At 43.8% G+C, this 24,932-nt stretch overlaps 1 protein-coding gene across 1 annotated transcript; it reads right to left on the bottom strand.

Moving 5' to 3' along the window:
- Window positions 1-1,099: 1,099 nt before the first annotated feature.
- Window positions 1,100-24,675, bottom strand: LOC311136426 (sialate:O-sulfotransferase 1-like; the record flags this gene model as incomplete). The annotated part of the gene is made up of 8 exons (XM_084170551.1): window positions 1,100-1,446; window positions 2,897-3,097; window positions 3,370-3,534; window positions 3,733-3,925; window positions 14,339-14,456; window positions 22,806-23,003; window positions 23,901-24,015; window positions 24,267-24,675. The coding sequence occupies 8 exons, from the start codon at window positions 24,673-24,675 to the stop codon at window positions 1,100-1,102; spliced, it is 1,746 nt and encodes a 581-aa protein (XP_084026677.1).
- Between the last annotated feature and the right edge of the window lie 257 nt (window positions 24,676-24,932).

The raw sequence follows: 24,932 nt of genomic DNA, 5'->3' as shown, positions 1-24,932 counted from the left end.
TCCAGCTTTTAGATTCATTAATATGACCAATTGTTTGTTTGTCTATCTTCAAATTCCTTTCTGGCTATTATCTTCCCAATGTGTTGACTTGTTGTTTGCAGTAACAGACTGAACATTAAGCATGCGATTAAAAATGATAATTTGGGAAAATATCTTGAATTCATGTGTCTGTATTCTATTCTCAAGCGGTACACTCTCCCCTTATAAACATGGGAAAGCTACTAGACCAAATTAGACCAAAGCTATTAGACCAGCCACAATTTGTACAAGATATGGTACACAGTGCTACGAAAGGGCTGTTTACCCAGTACAATGTCACTTTACATCTCTCAGAGAAATGGAAGGCACTTACAAACTGCTACAAAAAAAAAGCCTGCATAAGACCGAACACCTCAGTTTCACTACCCACTGACTACCACAAACAAGATATGAGTCATCATTCAACCAGTAATGAAAAACCTGACAATAGAGTTAAACTTAGGAAATGTAATTAACAAAAGTCCAATACAACAACCAGATTACATTGTTGGATGGCATGTTTTCTGTTTAACCGCCCTCTATCAGTAAAACTGATATGAAACATTACAAAACAAATCCCAAACAATTTCAAACGACCGAAAGATTCCATTACAAGCTAAAGGCCTCACAGTCTACAATGCTTGATTGAATTGTTTGTGCAGACAGGCACTTGCTCCATACTCACAATGCCTGCAGTAAAAAGGGGAATGTGTCACTTTCAGCAGGAGCTGTAATGTTCAGCAATGTCTTCATCCCAGTGAAACTGACAGTTCACACTAAAGTCTAACTCAATGTTACTCCACAACTCTCTGCAGCCATTCACAGTGGATTGGACATGTCAAGTGCATCAAACAATTACCCATTGGTGTGTTCATACAGTCACTTACCCTCTGAGCCACTCTTCTGGAAATGTTTTGTAGCTGACAGAATTCTTCAACACATCTAAAAACTTTCACCCAACCATGCCAATGAGTTGACTGGACAACTCCCCTTGGAGTGGTGGCAGAGATTGCACCTTCCCCCTTCATTTGTTGTCATGTCCTTTCGGGCTTTAGTGTGGATGAGCTGGTGATCATCTGGGTTAGTAGTTGTGTGGCAGGCCGTTGTAGTTCCTGTCCCTCAGGGCCTGGTCCACCGTGTGGATGTAGGAATCGATGGTGCTCCTCATCTCCGCTGTGAAGGGGTCGAAGGAGGGCCGCTGGGCCCCCCCAGAGCGTTTGAAATGGCCGTCCTGGTTGTTCTGGGCACACATCAGCCTCTCCTCCATCACGGTGGCGTTGAGGAACAAGGTGAGGAGCCGGAGCTGGGGGAAGAGCGCCCTCTGCAGGTCCTCGTAGTGTAACACCAGCAGGCGACGGCCAAACTGCAGCCAGCTCAGAGCGTGGGACGCCCACCAGGAGGCGTAGCTGTCAACAAACTCTGGCCATTCTGAAGTAAACAGAGGAGAGGGGGAAAAGAGGTACACTATATATACAAAAGTATGTGGACACCCAAATTAGTGGATTCGGCTATGTCAGCCACAACCGTTGCTGACAGGTGCATAAAATTGAGCACACAGCCATGCAATCTCCATAGACAAACATTGGCAGTAGAATGGCCTTACTAAAGAGCTTAGTGACTTTCAACGTGACACTGTCATAGGATGCCACCTTTCCAACAAGTCAGTTCATCACATTTCTGCCCTGCTAGAGCTGCCCGGTTACCTGTATGTGCTGTTATTGGAAACTTCTAGGAGCAACAATGGCTCAGCCACGAAATGTTAGGCTACACAAGCTCACAGAACAGAACCGCGGAGTGCTGAAGCGTGTAGCACGTAAAAATCGTCTGTCCTCGGGTGCAACACTCACTACCGAGTTCCAAACTGCCTCTGGAAGCAACGTCAGCACACAAACTGTTCATCGGTAGCTTCATGAAATCGGTTTCCATGGCCGAGCAGCCGCACACAAGCCTAAGATCACCATGCGCAATGCCAACCGTCGGCTGGAGTGTTGTAAAGCTCGCCGCCATTGAACTCTGGAGCAGTGGAAACGCGTTCTCTGGAGTGATAAATCACGTTTTACCATCTGGCAGTCCGATGGATGAATCTGGGTTTGACGGATGCCAGGAGAACGCTACCTGTCCCAACTGTAAAGTTTGGTGGAGGAGGAATAGTGGTCTGGGGCTGTTTTTCATGATTTGGACTAGGCCCCTTAGTTCCAGTGAAGGGAAATCTTAACACTACAGCATACAATGGCGTTCTAGATGATTTTGTGCTGCCAACTTTGTGGCAACAGTTTGGGGAAGGCCCTTTCCTGTTTCAGCATGGCAATGCCCCCATGCACAAAGCGAGGTCCATACAGAAATGTTTTGTCGAGATCGATGTGGAAGAACTGGCCTGCACAGAGCCCGACTGCGAGCCAGACCTAATCGCCCAACATCAGTGCTCGACCTCACTAATGCTCTTGTGGCTGAATGGAAGCAAGTCCCCGCAACAATAGTGGAAAGCCTTCACAGAAGAGTGGAGGCTCTTATAGCAGCAAAGTGGGGACCAACTCCATATTAATTCCCATGACTTTGGAATGAGATGTTTGATGAGAAGGTGTCCATATACTTTTGGTAATGTAGTGTATCTTATCAGTGTGTGCTGTGTCGAGACAATGCTGACATCTCACGTTCAGAGTCTATGCAGTGAGGTATGGCAGCTGACGTGAACATTTGTCACCATTCATGAACATCTGTTTGAAACAGATTTTTGTTCAAGGCAAACAGTTGACCAAAACCCAACAATCTCTTTGTGTTGTTTTTTTGCATGCCTTAATGGTTTTTGCATGCCTTAGTTGCCACATAACCCCCAGTCCATTTCCCTAACTACTGAGCTGTACTTGTTGTGTGGTGTTACCTTTGCTCCTCCACTGTGCGTCTGTGGCATGGCCCAGGTGTCCAGCACACTTCCGGTTGAACTCTGCCATGAGGGAATGGTAGGGGTTACGGATCAGAAGGATGGCAGAGTCAAACATCTCTATCTCTCTCTGCCCACTCTCATGAGTCTTCACACAGATGCTGCGCCCACTCTTCCAGTAGTCCTTCTCCCCTTTGAAACCTGGTAGATAACCCCAGATACCCAAGATGATCAAACCTCCGCAAACTCATGCGTCACAGAGCATTCAAGCTCAAGATCAAGCTTCTGTTATTGTTATTTGTAAGTACTGTACAAGTGCATACATTGGAAATTCTCTATGAGAGCTCCAAGGTCAAATTTATTTTAGTGCGTACTTGAAAAATATACAATGATACATTTCAGTAGGAAACATCAAGCATTCCCAGTATGTGCTATTATCCATCAAAACACCTGAGCTGTGTTCAAAGCCTCACCTCTGTTGTAAAGCGCGCCATCGAAGTAGAAGCTGCCAGTGTAGTAGCCCGTCACTAGCTCGATCAGGTGGCGTACCCAGGTGTTTCCAGCTCCGGGGAAGCTGGAGAGAGCCACCAGGGAGGTGGACCTCTCAGGCAGAAATGTCCTCTCTTTGCACCTAGAGTCTGAATGAGGCAGAACCATCATGGTTGAACATCGCCATAAAAACACGCCATTGATCTATCCCTAAAATACTGTATTGTAGCATGCTGTTGCTAAGAGTTTAATTACAGTTGCAGTGAAGTAAAAAGTCCATATATTTTTTATGGTTGAAAACTTGGACTGTAGTATTGGTGAAACTAAAGGTTATTCATGGCTCTCACCAAGTACAGGTGTCTGGTAGACCTGGTAGTAGTCTTGGTCAGTCGGGGATGTGGAGATGGAGGCATCAGTGTGTTCTGTGCCATTAGTCTCCAGACATGGCTGGTCCAGTGGCAAACGTTGACTCAGTCTAAACAGAGACGAGACCCAGGCACAGTAACAGTGTGGCTTCCTCAACACAGCCAGTGGGAGCTCCTGCAGCAGAAACCAAACTAGGATCATTAAAAAACTTCAGAGGCATAACTTCAAGCAGTAATTTACAGTGGAAGGAATATGACTGGTCTCTCATTCCCCCACTGGTGTATTGGATGTGATTTTACCCTTGGGTGCCATGATGGGTGGGTTATATAAGATGTCTGAACCACTTCTGCTCCGTTTTCTTTGATTCCTTTTTTTCTAAAGTTCAGATGTTTTTTCACAAGTTGTCCTAGTTTTTCCTATTCAATATAGTATAGCCCCAGTATAGCCCCCACCACCTCCACACAATATGAAATTACAATTTCTATAGATACAATTATTTTTGTTTATTGACACTGGGAGATACGCTAATGTAAAAACACACACAGCACAAAAGTACACACACACACACACACACAGAGTGAATAGGCTAAATCAAATACACTATTTTCATCACATAGACAAGTCTGTTATATTTTTCCCTGCCATTTGTGTGTAGAGCAGAGCAGAGCAGAGGACCACCTTAACCAACATCCTAGACCCACTACAATTCTCATATCGCCCCAACCGATCGACGGACGACGCAATCACCATTGCACTGCACACTGCCCTATTCCACCTGGACAAGATAAATACCTACAGTGAGGGAAAAAAGTATTTGATCCCCTGCTGATTTTGTACGTTTGCCCACTGACAAAGACATGATCAGTCTATAATTTTAATGGTAGGTTTATTTGAACAGTGAGAGACAGAATAACAAAAACAAAATCCAGAAAAACGCATGTCAAAAATGTTATAAATTGATTTGCATTTTAATGAGGGAAATAAGTATTTGACCCCTCTGCAAAACATGACTTAGTACTTGGTGGCAAAACCCTTGTTGGCAATCACAGAGGTCAGACGTTTCTTGTAGTTGGCCACCAGGTTTGCACACATCTCAGGAGGGATTTTGTTCCACTCCTCTTTGCAGATCTTCTCCAAGTCATTAAGGTTTCGAGGATGACGTTTGGCAACTCGAACCTTCAGCTCCCTCCACAGATTTTCTATGGGATTAAGGTCTGGAGACTGGCTAGGCCACTCCAGGACCTTAATGTGCTTCTTCTTGAGCCACTCCTTTGTTGCCTTGGCCATGCGTTTTGGGTCATTGTTATGCTGGAATACCCATCCACGACCCATTTTCAATGCCCTGGCTGAGGGAAGGAGGTTCTCACCCAAGATTTGACGGTACATGGCCCTGTCTATCGTCCCTTTGATGCGGTGAAGTTGTCCTGTCCCCTTAGCAGAAAACCCCCCCCCCAAAGCATAATGTTTCCACCTCCATGTTTGACGGTGGGGATGGTGTTCTTGGGGTCATAGGCAGCATTCCTCCTCCTCCAAACACGGCGAGTTGAGTTGATGCCAAAGAGCTCGATTTTGGTCTCATCTGACCACAACACTTTCACCCAGTTCTCCTCTGAATCATTCAGATGTTCATAGGCAAACTTTAGACGGCCCTGTATATGTGCTTTCTTGAGCAGGGGGACCTTAAGAGTGTGCTCCTAATCTCAGCTCGTTACCTGTATAAAAGACACCTGGGAGCCAGACATCTTTCTGATTGAGAGGGGGTCAAATACTTATTTCCCTCATTAAAATGCAAATCAATTTATAACATTTTTGACATGTGTTTTTCTGGATATTTTTGTTGTTAATCTGTCTCTCACTGTTCAAATAAACCTACCATTATAATTATAGACTGATAATTTATTTGTCAGTGGGCAAACGTACAAAATCAGCAGGGGATCAAATACTTTTTTCCCTCACTGTACGTCTGTATCTAGAGTTGATGGTCGCTGACATACTATCTTGGCATAGGTCCGACAATAGCCCCTCATCAATTGTAGTATAATAATCGGATTCCCATCGCTCTCTTGATTTATGTACATCTGGTTTTGGCCATTGTTGCACTAGCAATGAGTACACTCTGGATATAAATCTATATGAATCATGGTTATCATGGAGTAGTTGTTCAATACCTGATAGATTTTGTAAAGTAATATCTCCAAGAGTGCTTCTGAGGACGTTTCAGTATGAAAATGTATGCACTCACTAACTGTAAGTCGCTCTGGATAAGAGCGTCTGCTAAATGACGTAAATGTAAATGTTTCTTAACTGTAAATAACAAAATAAATGATTATTGGATAACTGGTATTTCTCTTTCAGTTGCTCAAATGACATAAGTACCCCATCTATACAACAATGTTCTAAATGCATTATTCCCTTCTCATGCCAATGTTGAAAAATTTTGCTATCCAAGATCATTGGCAGGAGTCTGTTTTGCCACAGGCGTGTTTTGGGTGACAAGTCGTTTCAGACCAAATAACTTACGTATTTCATACCAAGATCTTACTAAATTGATGGTACAGGGATTGCTTGTTTTTGTTGATATAGTCTTGGGGTTCCACTTGTAGATGATTTTACTCCCAACCTCTTTATTAAGAGGAAACAAATCCATCAGAGTCCAAGAAGGGGCTGGTTCAGTTTCAAATAAGAATGAAATGAATCTAATTTGCCCTGCCCAGTAATACATCTTGAAATTTGGTAGGCAGAGACCTCCTAGACTATAATCCCATGTTAATTTGTCCAGGCTCACCCTTGGAGTTTTACGGTTGCATACAAATTGTCTTATGGTCTTGTTAAGGGACTTAAAGAAACTCCCAGGTAGGGATATGGGTAAAGATTGAAATAGGTACATCATCTTAGGCAGAACGTTCATCTTAATACAGCTAATTCTCCCAAATAATGTAAGAGGCAGATCTATCCATCTATTCAAGTCATCCACCACCTTCTGAACCAAGACAGAGTAGTTAAGCTTGTACAAATGTCTTAAGTCATTATCAACTGTGATTCCTAGATATTTGAACCCCTGTGGTGACCATCTGAAGGGACCTGTTTGTTCACAGATGCTATAGTCAAAGCGAGTCAGTGGAAGTATTTCACTTTTGTCCATGTTGACGTTGTAACCTGATATAGAGCTGTATGTACCTCAAAAGTGTCTGTAGTTTTTAGAGGGATCCGGTCGGGTCAGAGAGGAACAAAATAATGTCATCTGCGAACAATGAGATCTTGTGCGTTATCTGGCCCACCTGAAAGCCCCTTATGCCAGGATCTGTTCTTATGGCCTCCGCCAGGGTTCTATGTCTATCACAAAAAGGAGCGGGGAAAGCGAACAGCCCTGTCTACTACCTCTAAAGAGTTGGAATGTGGCTGACATCATGCCATTAGTGGTGATCTTGGCTTGCGGTTTATGGTATGAAGTCTTAATCCAGTTGACAAAGAAGGACCAAAGTTACATTTAGCAAGGACCTTGAATAGGTATGGCCACTCCAGCCTATCAAAGGCCTTTTCAGCATCTAGAGATACTGCTATACCAGGATCGCTCCTCACACTGGCCGTGTGAATTACGTTGAATGACCTGCACAAATTATTGGTGGAGGATATTTTCTGTATAAAGCCTGTTTGATCGGTGTTTGGCAAATATTGTCCTAATCTATTAGCCATCGCCTTAGAAATCGATTTATAGTCAGCATTGAGAAGCGAGAACAGCCTATAGGAAGAGCATTGTAGAGGATCTTTATTTTTTGTATGTATAACTGTTATAATAGCCATGGAAAAGGAGTCCGGTAGGCTCTGCGTCTCAGCAGCTAAATTTAGAACATCCATCAATAATAATATAATAATATGCCATTTAGCAGACGCTTTTATCCAAAGCGACTTACAGTCGTGCGTGCATACCTTTTTGTGTATGGGTGGTCCCGGGGATCGAACCCACTACCTTGGCGTTACAAGTGCCGTGCTCTACCAGCTGAGCTACAGAGGACCATCAAGAGAGGAATAAGAGAGGAATAAGCAAATCCTTAAACTCCTTATAAAACTCTGGGGGAAAGCCATCATCTCCTGGTGATTTGCCGGATTGTAGAGAGGAAATTGCCTTTTCAATTTCTGTTTTGTAAAGGGGCGATCTAGTTAGTTTTGGTGTTCCTGTGTGAGGTGCGGTAGTTCAATAGTAGACAGAAATGTTTCTATCATTGCTGGTTCTGTTCCTTCAGAAGTGTATAACTTAGAATAGTATTGTTTAAATGAATCATTGATCTCTTCTGGGTTGTGAGACACTTATGTGTTTCAATAGAGTTGATGGTTCTCGAATTCTCCTCAGCTTTTATCTGCCAGGCCAAGACTTTGTGTGTTTTTCTCCCCCAATTCATATTATCTTTGCCTAGTTCTAAGAATAGCCTTTTCAGTTTTGTAAGTACTTAGGGTATTATATTTTAGTTTTATATTCACCAATGAGCGGTATGTTTCTTTAGAGCTAGATTTTTGGTGTTATCTTTGTAGTAATAGGATTTCCTTCTCTAATTCATTCAATTCAGCAGTGCATTTCTTTTTGAGACCTTTGGCATAGGAAATTATATGACCCCTAAGAAAGGCCTTTAATGTATCCCAGAGTACAAAACTATTGGGAGAGGACGGACAGTTTGTTTCACAGAAAAAAACATAATTTGGTCTCTGATAAATTGACATAATTCTGCCTGTTTCAAAAGAGTTGGGTTTAGGCGCCATCTATAGGTCCCTTGAACTCCATCCTGCATCCAAACAGAAAGTGTGAAGGGAGAATGATCTGAGATAGTTCTGGATAAATACTCAGTTTCCACAACTCTATGGGTTACCTGTGCTGATAGGAGAAAATAATCAATCCGGGTATGAGAGTTATGCGGGCAGGAGTAGAATGAGTGCATTTGGCTGACTTAGTCAATGAGGTTGCTTTAGTTGAGGATCTATCCAGAATCGGATCCAGACAAAAATTTAAGTCACCCCCAACTAAGAGTGTTCCCTGAAATTCTGCTACCTTGAGGAATGTATCTTGAATATAATTATGATTATCATAATTAGGTGCATATACATTAAGCAAGGTCCAAGATTCAGAATACATTCTGCCATGGACCACTACATAACGTCCCAGTGGATCAATAATTGTTTTCATTACACAGAAGGGTAAATTGTTATTAATCAACACAGCTACTCCCTGTCTCTTTGTGTTATATGAAGAGGCAAAGACCTGTCCTACCCATTCCCTCTTTAACTTTGTATGTTCTGCCCCTGTTAGATGTGTTTCTTGTATAAACGCAACATCAGTCTTTAGCTTTTTCAAGTACATAAGGACTTGTTTCCGTTTAACAGGTCCGTTCAATCCATTAACGTTTAATGATGTATGATTTACTATCTTAGCCATATTGTTCACTCAATACATGAATGCAAATGTCAGGAGTATGTCCAATAAGGGTGTTGGATATTATATTGCCTATTTTCGGTGAGCCTGTAGTCAAACACAAATTATAAAGCGAAGGTCTCTCACAAAACAGTACTGTAATATAAAGTAAACAAAACAAACAATTCCCCTCCTCCCCCTCAGTGCTGTTCTTGAACGCGCCCAGCACAAATCCCACCTGTGGTGGAGCTACGCTCCCAGCGTCGCTGTTCCTAAATTCAATTTCTAACATGAAGGCAAACGTGAACCTGGAGCTCGAGCCCAGTAAATTAACAAAAATATTTGAATTCTTCACCCATCCTTATATGATGCAAGTCAAAAACAAAACCAATAACGGGTGTCCTGATCCCAACACACCCACCATGACAGGAAACTAAATAAAAATATAAGACGTCATGGCTTAGCCATATAAAAAGGTCTAACAAATCATATTGATGCCTCTGGGGACCATGCCTGTCCAAAATAACAGCTTAAAAACAATGTCACTCAGGTAAAAACAAATAGTTTGTTTACATGAATATTGGGATCTTACTTCATTGATCTGTCAGTAAACTATAATATAATCCAGAAAAGCAGTCCTACCGGTTATGCAAGTAATAAGGCAGGCTACTGGGACACAGCCCAGCTAGCAGTGAAATGAACTTGGTCCGCTAGCCAATCAACCATGTACTGAGCCGGTCGTCTGCAGTCCGTGGAGAAAAGTTGCAACTTCTTTGGGCGTTTTGAAGAATCTTCTCTGTCCGCCATGGATGATTCTCATCGTTGCAGGTTGAAGCAGCGCAAAGGGAATGTTCTTGGAGGTAAATTCTTTTTTCACCTGGTTGAATTCCTTCCTGCATTTTACCATCCCAGGACTCATGTCTGGAAATAATGTAATCCCCTCCCCGTTGTGTAGGATCACTCCTTTCTCCTTGAAATGTTTGGCCGCGGTTCTGAGAACTTTCTCTCTGTCCTGGTACCTCAGGAACCGAACGAGGAAGGGTTGTGGGTTCTGATCAAGGGATGGGCGAGGGGCGAGTGACCTATGTGCCCGTTCGATAACCAGGGGTTCAGCAAAATGTTATTTGCCCAGTAGGAAGGGGATAATGGCAGCAGAGAAATCAATGGGGTCCATCCCCTCACAGCCCTCGTGGAGGCCAATAATTTGAATGTTGCTTCGCCTACTGTAGTTTTCCAAATGGTCGACCTTATTCATCAGGTATTCGTTGTTTTTGTGCAGTTTCTGTAGTTTCATCCCCATTCCCTCTAGCTTATCCTCAGCAGTGCTGATGCGCTCTTCAGCTTCTTCCATTTGTGATCCTAGCGTGTTGATAATCGTTGACAAACTTGAGATGGAGTTTTGGATTTCAGCCAACTGTGCTGAGATGGAACAGCTGAACTCAGCCGTTTTCAAGTTAAATTGTGTTGTGAAGGCGTCATTGCCTTCTTTGATCACTTTGAGGATGTGAGCTAGCCTATCTTCATCCTGAGGTGTCATGGTGGCATCATGGGTTTCCGAGGAGGCCATGGTCAGAGGTTCTTTCTCCGTTGTTTCTTGGTCTGTTTCGGTGCTTCCCTTACTTTTTGTTTGTGTCTCAAAGGCATATCACCACTCTTGGCTACAGTGTAGTAATAAGTATGGGTGAAGTTTCCAAGTTTTAGGATAAGTTTGTTAAAGATTTATCGGGAGCTCTCGGTCACGCTTCTTCTTAGCTTCGCTGCATCATGTGACCCCCGTGGTGGACCATTCTTGATACACATGGGAAACTGTTGAGCATGAAAAAAAAACAGCGGCGTTGCAGTTCTTGACGCACTCAAACCGGTGTGCCTGGCACCTACTACCATGCCTTGTTCAAAGCCACTTAAATATTTTGTCTTGCCCATTCACCCTATGAATGGCACACATACACAATCCATGTCTCAATTGTCTCAAGGCTTTAAAATATTCAGACCCATTGACTTTTTCAACATTTTGTTACATTACAGCCTTATTTTAAAATTGATTAAAACAACCCCCCCCCCCCCCCCCCCCCCCCCCCATCAATCTACACACAATACCCCATAATGACAAAGCAAAAACTGGTTTTTAGAAATTGTTAGACATTTATTAAAAATAAAAAACGGAAATATGACATTTACATAAGTATTCAGACCCTTTACTCAGTACTTTGTTGAAGCACCTTTGGCAGCGATTACAGCCTCGGGTCGTCTTGGGTATGACGCTACAAGCTTGGCACACCTGTATTTGGGGAGTTTCTCCCATTCTTCTCTGCAGATCCTCTCAAGCTCTGTCAGGTTGGATGGGGAGCGTCGCTGCACAGGTATTTTCAGGTCTCTCCAGAGATGTTCGATCAGGTTCAAGTCCAGGCTCTGGCTGGGCCACTCAAGGAAATTCAGAGATTTGTCCCGAAGCCATTCCTGCATTGTCTTGGCTGTGTGCTTAGGGTCATTCTCCTGTTGGAAGGTGAACCTTCGACCCAGTCTGAGGTCCTGAGCGCTCTGGAGCAGGTTTTCATCAAGGATCTCTCTGTACATTGCTCCGTTCATCTTTCCCTCGATCCTGACTAGTCTCCCAGTCCCTGACGCTGAAAAACATCCCCACAGCATGATGCTGCCACCACCATGCTTCACCGTAGGGATGGTGCCAGGTTTCCGCCAGATGTGATGCTTGGCATTCAGGACAAAGAGTTCAATTTTGGTTTCATCAGACCAAAGAATCTCGTTTCTCATGGTCTGAGTGTCCTTTAGGTGCTTTTTGGCAAACTCCAAGTGGGCTGTCATGTGCCTTTTACTGAGGAGTGGCTTCTGTCTCCACCATAAAGGCCTGATTGGTGGAGTGCTGTAGAGATGGTTGTCCTTCTGGAAGGTTCTCCCATCTCCACAGAGGAACTCTGGAGCTCTGTCAGAGTGACCATCGGGTTCTTGCTCACCTCACTGACCAAGGCCCTTCTCCCCCGATTGCTCCGTTTGGCCGGGCGGCCAGCTCTAGGAAGAGTCTTGGTGGTTCCATACTTCTTCCATTTAAGAATGATGGAGGCTACTGTGTTCTTGGGGACCCTCAATGCTGCAGACATTTAAAGAAAAATCCCCAGATTTGTGCCTCGACACAATCCTGTCTTGGAGCTCTACGTACAAATCCTTCGACCTCATGCCTTGGTTTTTGCTCTGACATGCACTGTCAACTGTGGGACCTTATATAGACAGGTGTGTGCCTTTCCAAATCATGTCCAATCAAATTGTATAAACATCTTAAGTATGATCAATGATAACAGGATGCACCTGAACTCAGTTTCGAGTCTCATAGCAAAGGGTCTGAATACTTATGTAACTAAAGTATTTTTTTTTTATTTTTTTTTATAAATGTGCAAAAATATACCATATATTTATATTCCGGTCTCTGACATTGCTTGTTCTGATATATATATATTTTTTCTGGATTATGTGTGTATTTTATTGTTAGGTATTACTGCACTGTTTGAGTTAGAAGCACATTCATTTTGCTGCACCTGAAATAACATCTGCTAATCTGTGTACTTGACCAATACACTTTGATTTGATTTGATTTTACCCTACTGATGCACCCATTCGGTGTGAAGGACTGATTCCAGAGCCCATCTATTTCTCATTAGAGGGACATTAAACCTTAAACAGTCAAATGGTGTTCCAGGAGCTCAATCACACAGAGCCATGCCATTCTCATCTCCCATCTCCAGGGAGCAGAGACAGCCCATGATCGATGATACCGCACTCCTGGGTCTGTGAGGAAGACTGGGGTCTGGGCTAGTAGTGAAGATGAAATACAGTGAGGGAAAAAAGTATTTGATCCCCTGCTGATTTTGTACGTTTGCCCACTGACAAAGAAATGATCAGTCTATAATTTCAATGGTAGGTTTGTTTGAACAGTGAGAGACAGATTAACAACAAAAAAATCCAGAAAAACGCATGTCAAAAATGTATAAATTGATTTGCATTTTAATGAGGGAAATAAGTATTTGACCCCTCTGCAAAACATGACTTAGTACTCTTAAAGGGAGTGCTCCTAATCTCAGTTTGTTACCTGTATAAAAGACACCTGTCCACAGAAGCAATCAATCAATCAGATTCCAAACTCTCCACCATGGCCAAGACCAAAGAGCTCTCCAAGGATGTCAGGGACAAGATTGTAGACCTACACAAGGCTGGAATGGGCTACAAGACCATCGCCAAGCAGCTTGGTGAGAAGGTGACAACAGTTGGTGCAATTATTCGCAAATGGAAGAAACACAAAAGACCTGTCAATCTCCCTCGGCCTGGGGCTCCATGCAAGATCTCACCTCGTGGAGTTGCAATGATCATGAGAACGGTGAGGAATCAGCCCAGAACTACACAGGAGGATCTTGTCAATTATCTCAAGGCAGCTGGGACCATAGTCACAAAGAAAACAATTGGTAACACACTACGCCGTGAAGGACTGAAATCCTGCAGCGCCCGCAAGGTCCCCCTGCTCAAGAAAGCACATATACAGGGCCGTCTGAAGTTTTCCAATGAACATCTGAATGATTCAGAGGAGAACTGGGTGAAAGTGTTGTGGTCAGATGAGACCATAATCGAGCTCTTTGGCATGAACTCAACTCGCCGTGTTTGGAGGAGGAGGAATGCTGCCTATGACCCCAAGAACACCATCCCCACCGTCAAACATTAAGGTCCTGGAATGGCCTAGCCAGTCTCCAGACCTTAATCCCATAGAAAATCTGTGGAGGGAGCTGAAGGTTCGAGTTACCAAACGTCAGCCTCGAAACCTTAATGACTTGGAGAAGATCTGCAAAGAGGAGTGGGACAAAATCCCTCCTGAGATGTGTGCAAACCTGGTGGCCAACTACAAAAAACGTCTGACCTCTGTGATTGCCAACAAGTGTTTTGCCACCAAGTACTAAGTCATGTTTTGCAGAGGGGTCAAATACTTATTTCCCTCATTAAAATGCAAATCAATTTATAACATTTTTGTCATACGTTTTTCTGGATTTTTTTGTTGTTATTCTGACTCTCACTGTTCAAATAAACCTACCAATAAAATTATAGACTGATAATTTATTTGTCAGTGGGCAAACGTACAAAATCAGCAGGGGATCAAATACTTTTTTCAGAGTTTATTTTTGGGAACAGAATCAAACCTTATCTGTGCAGGTCTCGATGCAGGACTGTGAAGTAGAGTTTGGTTGAAAGGAGTAGACAGAGAAGGTGTTGGTGGTGTTCTTTGGAACCTTGAAGCAGCCACCGTAGCGGACGTTTCTGACTTTGAGTAGAAAAGAGGTATGCACACATCAGAACACATCTTATAAACATAGCTAAATTCCTTTCATGTTTTTTCTCTGTTTAGGCTGTAATGTTGATCATTGCAAATGATCTACAAGCGTAGTCTTACACAGCCAAGCTTAAAGGAAACATTGGCCATAGAAATCTACCTACAGTGGGGGAAAAAAGTATTTAGTCAGCCACCAATTGTGCAAGTTCTCCCACTTAAAAAGATGAGAGAGGCCTGTCATTTTCATCATAGGTACACGTCAACTATGACAGACAAAATGAGATTTTTTTTCCCAGAAAATCACATTGTAGGATTTTTAATGAATTTATTTGCAAATTATGGTGGAAAATAAGTATTTGGTCAATAACAAAAGTTTCTCAATACTTTGTTATATACCCTTTGTTGGCAATGACACAGGTCAAACGTTTTCTGTAAGTCTTCACAAGGTTTTCACACACTGTATTTTGGCCCATTTCTCCATGCAGATCTCCTCTAGAGCAGTGATGTTTTGGGGCTGTCGCTGGGCAACACGGACTTTCAACTCCCTCCAAAGATGTTCTATGGGGTTGAGATCTGGAGACCGGCTAGGCCACTCCAGGACCTTGAAATGCTTCTTACGAAGCCACTCCTTCGTTGCCCGGCGGTGTGTTTGGGATCATTGTCATGCTGAAAGACCCAGCCACGTTTCATCTTCAATGCCCTTGCTGATGGAAGGAGGTTTTCACTCAAAATCTCATGATACATGGCCCCATTTATTCTTTCCTTTACATGGATCAGTCGTCCTGGTCCCTTTGCAGAAAAACAGCCCCAAAGCATGATGCTTCCACCCCCATGCTTCACAGTAGGTATGGTGTTCTTTGGATGCAACTCAGCATTCTTTGTCCTCCAAACATGACGAGTTGAGTTTTTACCAAAAAGTTATATTTTGGTTTCATCTGACATTCTCCCAATCCTCTTCTGGATCATCCAAATGCACTCTAGCAAACTTCAGATGGGCCTGGACATGTACTGGCTTAAGCAGGGGGACACGTCTGGCACTGCAGGATTTGAGTCCCTGGCGGCGTAGTGTGTTACTGATGGTAGGCTTTGTTACTTTGGTCCCAGCTCTCTGCAGGTCATTCACTAGGTTCCCCCGTGTGGTTCTTGGATTTTTGCTCACCGTTCTTGTGATCATTTTGACACCACGGGGTGAGATCTTGCGTGGAGCCCCAGATCGAGGGAGATTATCAGTGGTCTTGTATGTCTTCCATTTCCTAATAATTGCTCCCACAGTTGATTTCTTCAAACCAAGCTGCTTACCTATTGCAGATTCAGTCTTCCCAGCCTGGTGCAGGTCTACAATTTTGTTTCTGGTGTCCTTTGACAGCTCTTTGGTCTTGGCCATAGTGGAGTTTGGAGTGTGACTGTTTGAGGTTGTGGACAGGTGTCTTTTATACTGATAACAAGTTCAAACAGGTGCTATTAATACAGGTAACGAGTGGAGGACAGAGGAGCCTCTTAAAGAAGAAGTTACAGGTCTGTGAGAGCCAGAAATCTTGCTTGTTTGTAGGTGACCAAATACTTATTTTCCACCATAATTTGCAAATAAATTCATTAAAAATCCTACAATGTGATTTTCTGGATTTTTTTTCCTCATTTTGTCTGTCATAGTTGACGTGTACCTATGATGAAAATTACAGGCCTCTCTCATCTTTTTAAGTGGGAGAACTTGCACAATTGGTGGCTGACTAAATACTTTTTTCCCCCACTGTATTATCAACTTATTATATTGCTAAAGAAAATTTTCAAATAAAATTTCATTTGTCACATGCTTCTTGAACAACAGGTGTAGACTAACATTGAAATGCTTTCTTACTGGCCCTTCACAACAATGCAGAGAAAAAAAAATAGAAATATACGAGGAATAAATGCACAATGGGTAATGATAACTTGGCTATATACACGGGGAACTAGTACCGAGTCGGAACCCCCCCCCCCCCCCCCCCCCCCCCCCCCCCCCCCCCCCCCCAAAGTCAATACTCTGTAGAGCCACCTTTTGCAGCAATTACAGCTGCAAGTCTCTTGGGGTATGTCTCTATAAGCTTGGCACATCTAGCCACTGGGATTTTTGCCCATTCTTCAAGGCAAAACTGCTCCAGCTCCTTCAAGTTGGATGGGTTCCGCGCAGGTGTACACCAATCTTGAAGTCATACCACAGATTCTTAATTGGATTGAGGTCTGGGCTTTGACTAGGCCATTCCAAGACATTTAAATGTTTCCCCTTAAACCACTTGAGTGTTGCTTTAGCAGTACGCTTAGGGTCATTGTCCTGCTGGAAGGTGAACCTCCGTCCCAGTCTCAAATCTCTGGAAGAGTGAAACAGGTTTCCCTCAATAATTTCCCTGTATTTCGTGCCATCCAACATTCCTTCAATTCTGACCAGTTTCCCAGTCTCTGCCAATGAAAAACATCCCCACCACCATGCTTCACTGTGGGGATGGTGTTCTCTGGGTGATGAGAGGTGTTGGGTTTGCACCAGACATAGCGTTTTCCTTGATGGCCAAAAAGCTCAATTTTAGTCTCACCTGACCAGAGTACCTTCTTCCAAATGTTTGGGGAGTCTCCCACATGCCTTTTGGCGAACACCAAATGTGTTTGCTTATTTTTTTCTTTAAGCAATGGCTTTAATCTGGCCACTCTTCCGTAAAGCCCAGCTCTGTGGAGTGTACGGCTTAAAGTGGTCCTATGGACAGATACTCCAATCTCCGCTGTAGAGCTTTGCAGCTCCTTCAGGGTTATCTTTGGTCTCTTTCTTGCCTCTGATTAATGCCCTCCTTGCCTGGTCCGTGAGTTTTGGTGGGCGGCCCTCTCTTGGCAGGTTTGTTGGGGGCCATTTTCTTTCCATTTTTTAATAATGGATTTAATGGGATGTTCAAGGTTTCTGATATTTTTTTATAACCCAACCCTGATCTGTACTTCTCCACAACTTTGTCCCTGACCGGTTTGGAGAGCTCCTTGGTCTTCATGATGCCGCTTGCTTGGTGGTGCCCCTTGCTTAGTGTTGATGCAGACTCTGGGGCCTTTCAGAACAGGTGTATATATTGAGATCATGTGACACTTAGATTGCACACAGGTGGACTTTATTTAACTAATTATGTGACTTCTGAAGGTAATTGGTTGCACCAGATCTTATTTAGGGGCTTCATAGCAAATGGGGTGAATACATATGCACACACCACTTTTCCATTACTTATTTTGTATAATTTTTTGAAAGAAGTTATTTTTTTCATTTCACTACACCAATTTGGACTATTTTGTGTATGTCCATTACATGAAATCCAAATAAAAATCAATTTAAATTACAGGTTGTAATGCAACAAAATAGGAAAAACGGCAAGGAGGATGAATACTTTTGCAAGGCAACATACAGTTGAAGTCGGAAGTTTACATACACCTTAGCCAAATACATTTAAACTCAGTTTTTCACAATTCCTGATATTTAATCCTAGTAAAAATTCCCTGTCTTAGGTCAGTTAGGATCACCACTTTATTTTAAGAATGTGAAATGTCAGAATAATAGTAGAGAGAATTATTTATTTCCGATTGTATTTCTTTCATCACATTCCCAGTGTGTCAGAAGTTTACATACACTCAATTAGTATTTGGTAGCATTGCCTTTCAATTGTTTAACTTGGGTCAAACGTTTCGGGTAGCCTTCCACAAGCTTCCCACAATAAGTTGGGTGAATTTTGGCCCATTCCTCCTAACAGAGCTGGTGTAACTGAGTCAGGTTTGTAGGCCTCCTTGCTCACACACACTTTTTCAGTTCTGCCCACAAATTTACAATAGGTTTGAGGTCAAGGCTTTGTGATGGCCACTTCAATACCTTGACTTTGTTGTCCTTAAGCCATTTTGCCACAACTTTGGAAGTATGCTTGGGGTCATTCGGGACATATGCTTGGGGTCATTGTCCATTTGGAAGAACCATTTGCGACCAAGCTTTAACTTCCTGACTGATGTCTTGAGATGTTGCTTCAATAAATCCATATAATTTTCCTTCCTCATGATGCCATCTATTTTGTGAAGTGCACCAGTCCCTCCTGCAGCAAAGCACCCCCACAGCATAATGCTGCCACCCCTGTGCTTCACGGTTGGGATGGTGTTCTTCGGCTTGCAAGCGTTGCCCTTTTTCCTCCAAACATAACAATGGTCATTATGGGCAAACAGTTCTAATTTTGTTTCATCAGAGCAGAGAACATTTCTCCGAAAAGTACGATCTTTGTCCCCATGTGCAGTTGCAAACCGTAGTCTGGCATTTTTATGGCGGTTTTGGAGCAGTGGCTTCTTCCTTGCTGAGCAGCCTTTCAGGTTATGTCGATATAGGACTTGTTTTGCTGTGGATATAGATACTTTTGTACATGTTTCCTCCAGCATCTTCACACTGTTGTTCTGGGATTGATTTGCACTTTTCGCACCAAAGTACGTTCATCTCTAGGAGACAGAACACGTCTCCTTCTTGAGCGGTATGACGGCTGCATGGTCCCACGGTGTTTATACTTGCGTACTATTGTTTGTACAGATGAACGTGGTACCTTCAGGCGTTTGGAAATTGCTCCCAATGATGAACCAGACTTGTGGAGGTCTACAATTGTTTTTCTGAGGTCTTGGCTGATTTCTTTAGATTTTCCCATGATGTCAAGCAAAGAGGCACAGAGTTTGAAGGTAGGCCTTGAAATACATCCACAGGTACACCTCCAATTGACTCAAATGATGTCAATTAGCCTATCAGAAGCTTCTAAAGCCATGACATCATTTTCTGGAATTTTCCAAGCTGTTTAAAGGCACAGTCAACAAAATGTAAACTTCTGACCCACTGGAATTGTGATACAGTGAATTATAAGTGAAATAATCTGTCTGTAAACAATTGTTGTAAAACTTACTTGTGTCATGTACAAAGTAGATGTCCTAACCGACTTGCCAAAACTATAGTTTGTTAACAAGACATTTGTGGAGTGGTTGAAAAACAAGTTTTAATGACTCCAACCTAAGTGTATGTAAACTTCCGACTTCAACTGTATAGGTAGGGATAAAGTGATTAGGCAACATGTTTCTCTCTCAGACTGATACAGAGAGACTCATCCATGCTTTTATTACAAGCAGGCTTGACTACTGTAATGCTCTCCTGTCTGGGCTACCCAAGAAAGCCATTGGCCATTGTAAAACATACAGAATGCTGCAGCATGTGTACTGACCAAGACCAGACAGAGAGCACACATTACATGGGTTTTAAGGTCTCTGCACTGGCTGCCTGTGAGTTTTATAATTAATTTAAAGATTAATTTTTATCAATCCACGATTGTGCACCCTAAAACATGTCAGACATGCTTTTAAGTTATGTACCCAGTAGGTCCCTCAGGTCCTCTGGCACTGGCCTTTAAACTATCCCAAAGCCTAGGACCAAGAGGCATGGAGAGGCAGCCTTTAGTTACTATGTCCCCAGTCTCTGGAATAGCTTGCCAGAGAACCTGAAGGGGGCCAAAACTGTGGACATTTTTAAAAGAGATCTTAAAACACACCTTTTTAGCTTTGCTTTCCTTAGGTTGCGTTTTAGTCGTTCTGTTTTTATTGTTATTCTTTCGTTTTTTTATCCTCTTATGTTTGTTGTGTAGTAAATATTTCTGTTTTTATTTTCATTGTTTTCATTCGTTTTTTCCAGTGCCGCACATTGTGTTGCATTCCATGTCTGAAATGTGCTGTAGAAATAAAGCTTGCTTTGATTTTATTAGGCAACAGGATAGATAATAAACAGTAATGGCAGCATATGTGATGAGTCAAAACACAGTGCAAAAAGGGTCAATGCAGATAGTCCAGGTAGCTATTGGTTAACTACCCTCTGAAGCGCCTTGCGATCGGATGCCATGCAGTTGCCATACCAAGCGGTGATGAATTCAGTCAAGATGCTCTCAATGGTGCAGCTGTAGAACCTTTTTAGTATCTTGAGGGCCCATTCCGAATCTTTTCAGCCTCCTGAGGGGGAAGAGCCGTTGTTGTGCCCTCTTCACGACTATGTTGGTGTGTGTGGACCATGATAATTCCTTAGTGATGTGGACACAGAGGAACTTGGAGCTCTCAACCTGCTCCACTACAGCCCAGTCGATGTGGATGGGGCGTGCTTGGCCCTCCGTTTCCTGTATTCCACAATCAGCTCTTTTGTCTTGCTGACGTTGAGGGAGGGGTTGTGGTCCTGGCACCACACTGCCAGGTCTCTGACCTCCTCCCTGTAGGCTGTCTCATCATCATCGGTGATCAGGCTAACCACCGTTGTGTCGTCTGCAAACTTAATGATGGTGTTGGAGTCGTGCGCGGCCACGCAGTCGTGTGTGAACAGGGAGTACAGGAGGGGACTAAGTACGCACCCCTAAGTAAGGGGCCCCGTGTTGAGGGTCAGCGTGGCGGATATGTTGTTGCCTACCCTCTCCACCTGGAGGCGTTCTGTCAGAAAGTCCAGGATCCAGTTGCAGAGGGAGGTGTTTAATCCCAGGGTCCTTAGTTTAGTGATTAGCTTGGAAGGCACTATGGTGTTGAACACTGAGCTGTAGTCAGTGAACAGCATTCTCACGTAGGTGTTCCTTTTGTCCAGGTGGAAAATGGCAGTGTGGAGTGCAATAGAGATTAGAGCGTCATCTGTGGATCTGTTGGGGCGGTGTGCGAATTGGATGGGATGATGGTGTTGATTTCATGAGCCATGACCAGCCTTTCAAAGCATTTCATGGCTACAGATGTGAGTGCTACAGATCGATAGTCATTTAGACAGGTTACTTTGGCATTCTTGGGCACAGGGACTATGGTGGTCTGCTTGAAAAATGTAGGTATGGAGAGGTTGAAAATGTCAGTGAAGACACTTGCATCCTGGTAATCCATCTCTTAACCTGATTAAAGGTCTTACTCACATTGGCTACTGAGAGCATGATCACACAGTTGTCCGGAACAGCTGGTGCTCTCATGCATGGTTCAGTGTTGCTATGCTCGAAGCAAGCATAGAAGGCATTTAGCTCGTCTGGTAGGCTCGGGTTTCCCTTTGTAAATCATAATAGTTATTAATGAAGCCGGTGATTGATATGGTAAACTTCTCAATGCCATTGGATGAATCCCGGAACATATTTCAGTCTGTGCTAGCAAAAAAGTCCTGTAACTTAGCGTCCTCTTCATTGGACCACTACGGTATTGAACGCGTCACTGGTACTTCCTGTTTGAGTTGTTGCTTGTAAGCAGGAATCAGGAGGATAGAGTTATGGTCAGGTTTGCTAAATGGAAGGTGAGGGAAAGTTCGGTATGTGTCTCTGTGTGTGGAGTAAAGGTGATCTAGATTTTTTTTGCCTCTAGTTGCACAGGTGACATGCTGGTAGAAATTTGGTAAAACCGATTTCAGTTTTCCTGCATTAAAGAAAAAAAAAACACTAGGAGTGCCGCCTCTGGGTGAGCATTTTCTTGTTATGGCCTTATTACGCTCGTTGAGTGCGGTCTTAGTGCCAGCATCGGTTTGTGGTGTTAAATAGACAGCTACAAAAATTATAGATAAACTCTCTTGGTAAATAGTATGGTCTACAACTTATCTATAATGAGGTATTCTAACTCAGGTGAGGTGAACCTAGAGACTTCCTTCATATTAGAGATCACGCACTATCTGTTGTTAACAGAGACACACACCGTTCTGTCCTGCCGATGGATAGAAAAACCAGCTAGATTTATATTTACCATGTCCTTGTTCAGCGACTACTCTGAGAAACATTGGATATTACAATTCTTCAGATCACGTTGATATGTTAGTCTCGAACGGAGCTCATCCAGTTTATTCTCCACGTTCGCCAATAGGCGATTTAACTACTCTCCAACGTAGTCTCGTCAGGTATCCCGCACGCCGGTATCTATAGCGCCGTCTCCTCCTTCAAGTGTCGGGGATTTGGGCCTGGTCCGGGATAATCAATATGTCTTCCGCCTCAGAGTCATTGAAGTAGAAGTCCTCCTCCAAATCGAGGTTAGTGATAGCTGTTCTGATGGTCATAGGAAACGATGGCGGAAACATTATGTAAAAAAAAAAGTTAAGATCAGCGCAAGAAAATACACAAAATAGCACAATTGGTCAGGAGCCCGTAAAATGGCCGTTATTCCCTCCAGTGCCATTCTTGCATAGTGCATAGTGCTGTGGCTATGGCTGATATAGTGTACAGTATGCATTAGTCAAGCACTGGTCTCTCTTGACACTGTTGGCCAGCGCACAAAATGTGGTTCTGGGTTCAGAGATTAGTAAAGCATTACAGCCGTTCAGTCAGCCAGTACTCTATCCAGATTGAGTGTACTTACATTTCCTCTGTCCCGGGAGCTGTTCCTCCACCTTGTAGATGGAGAGGCGCCCCACGCCTCCACAGGGGACTCCCCTCTCGCCCCTCTCCCCCCTGCAGACCAGGCTACAGTCCTCCTCCTGGGCCCGCGAGCTGCTGATGCGGTTACCACAGTGACACTCTGCTCCGTACTCCAGACCTGCGAATAGGTACCCACTGCAGAGAGGAGACAAGCACATAGGTCACACACAAACACACACACACACACACACAGACCCTCTCATCTCAGTGCCTTAGACCAGGGCTGTCTTTAACCATCATTAGCCTTGGGCTAATTTGCCCCAAAGGACACCAGATTGCATAACCCCAGGCCAGCATGTGAATAAATACTAAACATTTGAATTGAACCAATCAGAGCAGGCAGCGGTGAAGCCCAGCATTCATTTCTCTGTGGTGCTGGCTGATAACAGTTTTCACCGTTGACTAGATCACAGTAATAGCTCTGGGTGGATGATAGAGGTCCTTTCTAATCCCAAGGGCGATATGAGTCATCCTACCTCAAGTATCTTTATCCTCTCTCCTTGGAAAGAGAGGACCTATTCAAAATGACCTTTTTGCATTTGCTTTGAGCTCTGCCATAAATTTCCCTGACTTTTATTTGTGCTTTATTTCAATGACGACAGCTAAAAGCATGACTCTACTCTCCACGTGGGTGGAGGAAAGCCTCAGCAGGCATATGATTCTGGCTGAATATCCTCCCACTAGTCCACTTGGATTGATTTTGTTTGCTTTGGCTATTTGTTTTTGTGGCAATCATTTCCTGTGTCTAAACATACTGTGAAATATTGCACTGCAAACAGTTTTGGCATAAATTGATTTACACAGTTTTGTCATTAATTAGAATGATTACTAACACTCATCTAATACCCATTATATCTTATTCTGCATCTCTAATGCAGATCTGGCCTTCCACTACACGCACGCATGCACACACACACACACACACACCACCATTCTTCCCCATTGGAACACAGGATCTATTCATCCCAGTGACTGAGACAGAATAATTAACCAAATAGCCGCAGCTCTCCATGGTTCCTCTAGACTCATTACCTTTCTGAGCAGGTGTCTTGACACAAAGAGCTGGTCATTTTGCGCAGGTCATACAACACGGTTCCCCCCAGGGCTTGTTCATTGGCATCATGCATGAAGCAGCCCATGTAGGTCCCTTGCCATGTCAAAACAAAGCAGTTAATGAAAAGCCATATTAAATCCATTCAAACAACAATATGAATAATTTAGTACGACACACCATTGAGAAGTGATGGTAACACAGGTTAGCAGCAGATTTTAGCCTGTCAGTCCTGTCAGTGAGTCTGGAACAAATACTATTTAAACCCAGGTCTGGTGTGCAGTCAGCGGTTAAACTACAGCCATGTTGGCATTAAAGTAAACAATGTTGCAGTGGGTAGGTGGTACCTTTGTGCCTGGTATTGCTTTGTAGAGGACCCATCTGCTCCTGTGTGTCTGGCATCAGACCGTGGAACCAGCGGCGGTGCAGATGTTGGACCCCCAGGTGCCGGGACGTGGGCCAGTGTCGCCCCGTCTTGATGCCCCCTACACCACCCAACACGCCCTGGGGGGCTGCCCATCTGGAGCGCGCCCTCATGCCCAGGCCGCGGGCAGCCCTCACGGCTGTGGGAGGCGCTGGCAGTGCCATGAGAGAAGGGAGGCTGGCGCTGCCTGGTGGCTGGGTGGTCCTCAGGGTCAGGCTGGAGCGCTGCAGCAGCAGAATGCTCCCTGCCATCAGATAGGCAATACCCAAGAAGAGGAGGAGCATCTGAGCTCGCCGCAGGAAGCAACGCAGCCTGTAGAGGGCCGTGGCCATCCCCACTGTCCAGCTGGTGGCTCTTAAATCCTTAGTGAGCCACCATTCCAGAGAGAGGGGCAAGGGATCTACAGCTTCATTATAACCCCATCAGTCCAGTCCAGTCGCACAGTAGGTAGGCTACCTGGCTGCAGCTTCAGATGGTTAATGAGGCTCCGCGGTTAATAGCCATGCCTCTGGACAGGAGACCAAAAAGACCACTGTGTAATCAGATCCCTCAGATGAGTCACAGGAGTGCCAGACTTTACAGTAATCTC

This window comes from Coregonus lavaretus (genome assembly GCF_964263955.1).
Source record: "Coregonus lavaretus genome assembly, chromosome: 10".
Classification (NCBI taxonomy): domain Eukaryota; kingdom Metazoa; phylum Chordata; class Actinopteri; order Salmoniformes; family Salmonidae; genus Coregonus; species Coregonus lavaretus.
Note: the sequence above shows the minus strand (reverse complement) of the source record. Positions and strands in the feature narration are given on the sequence as shown.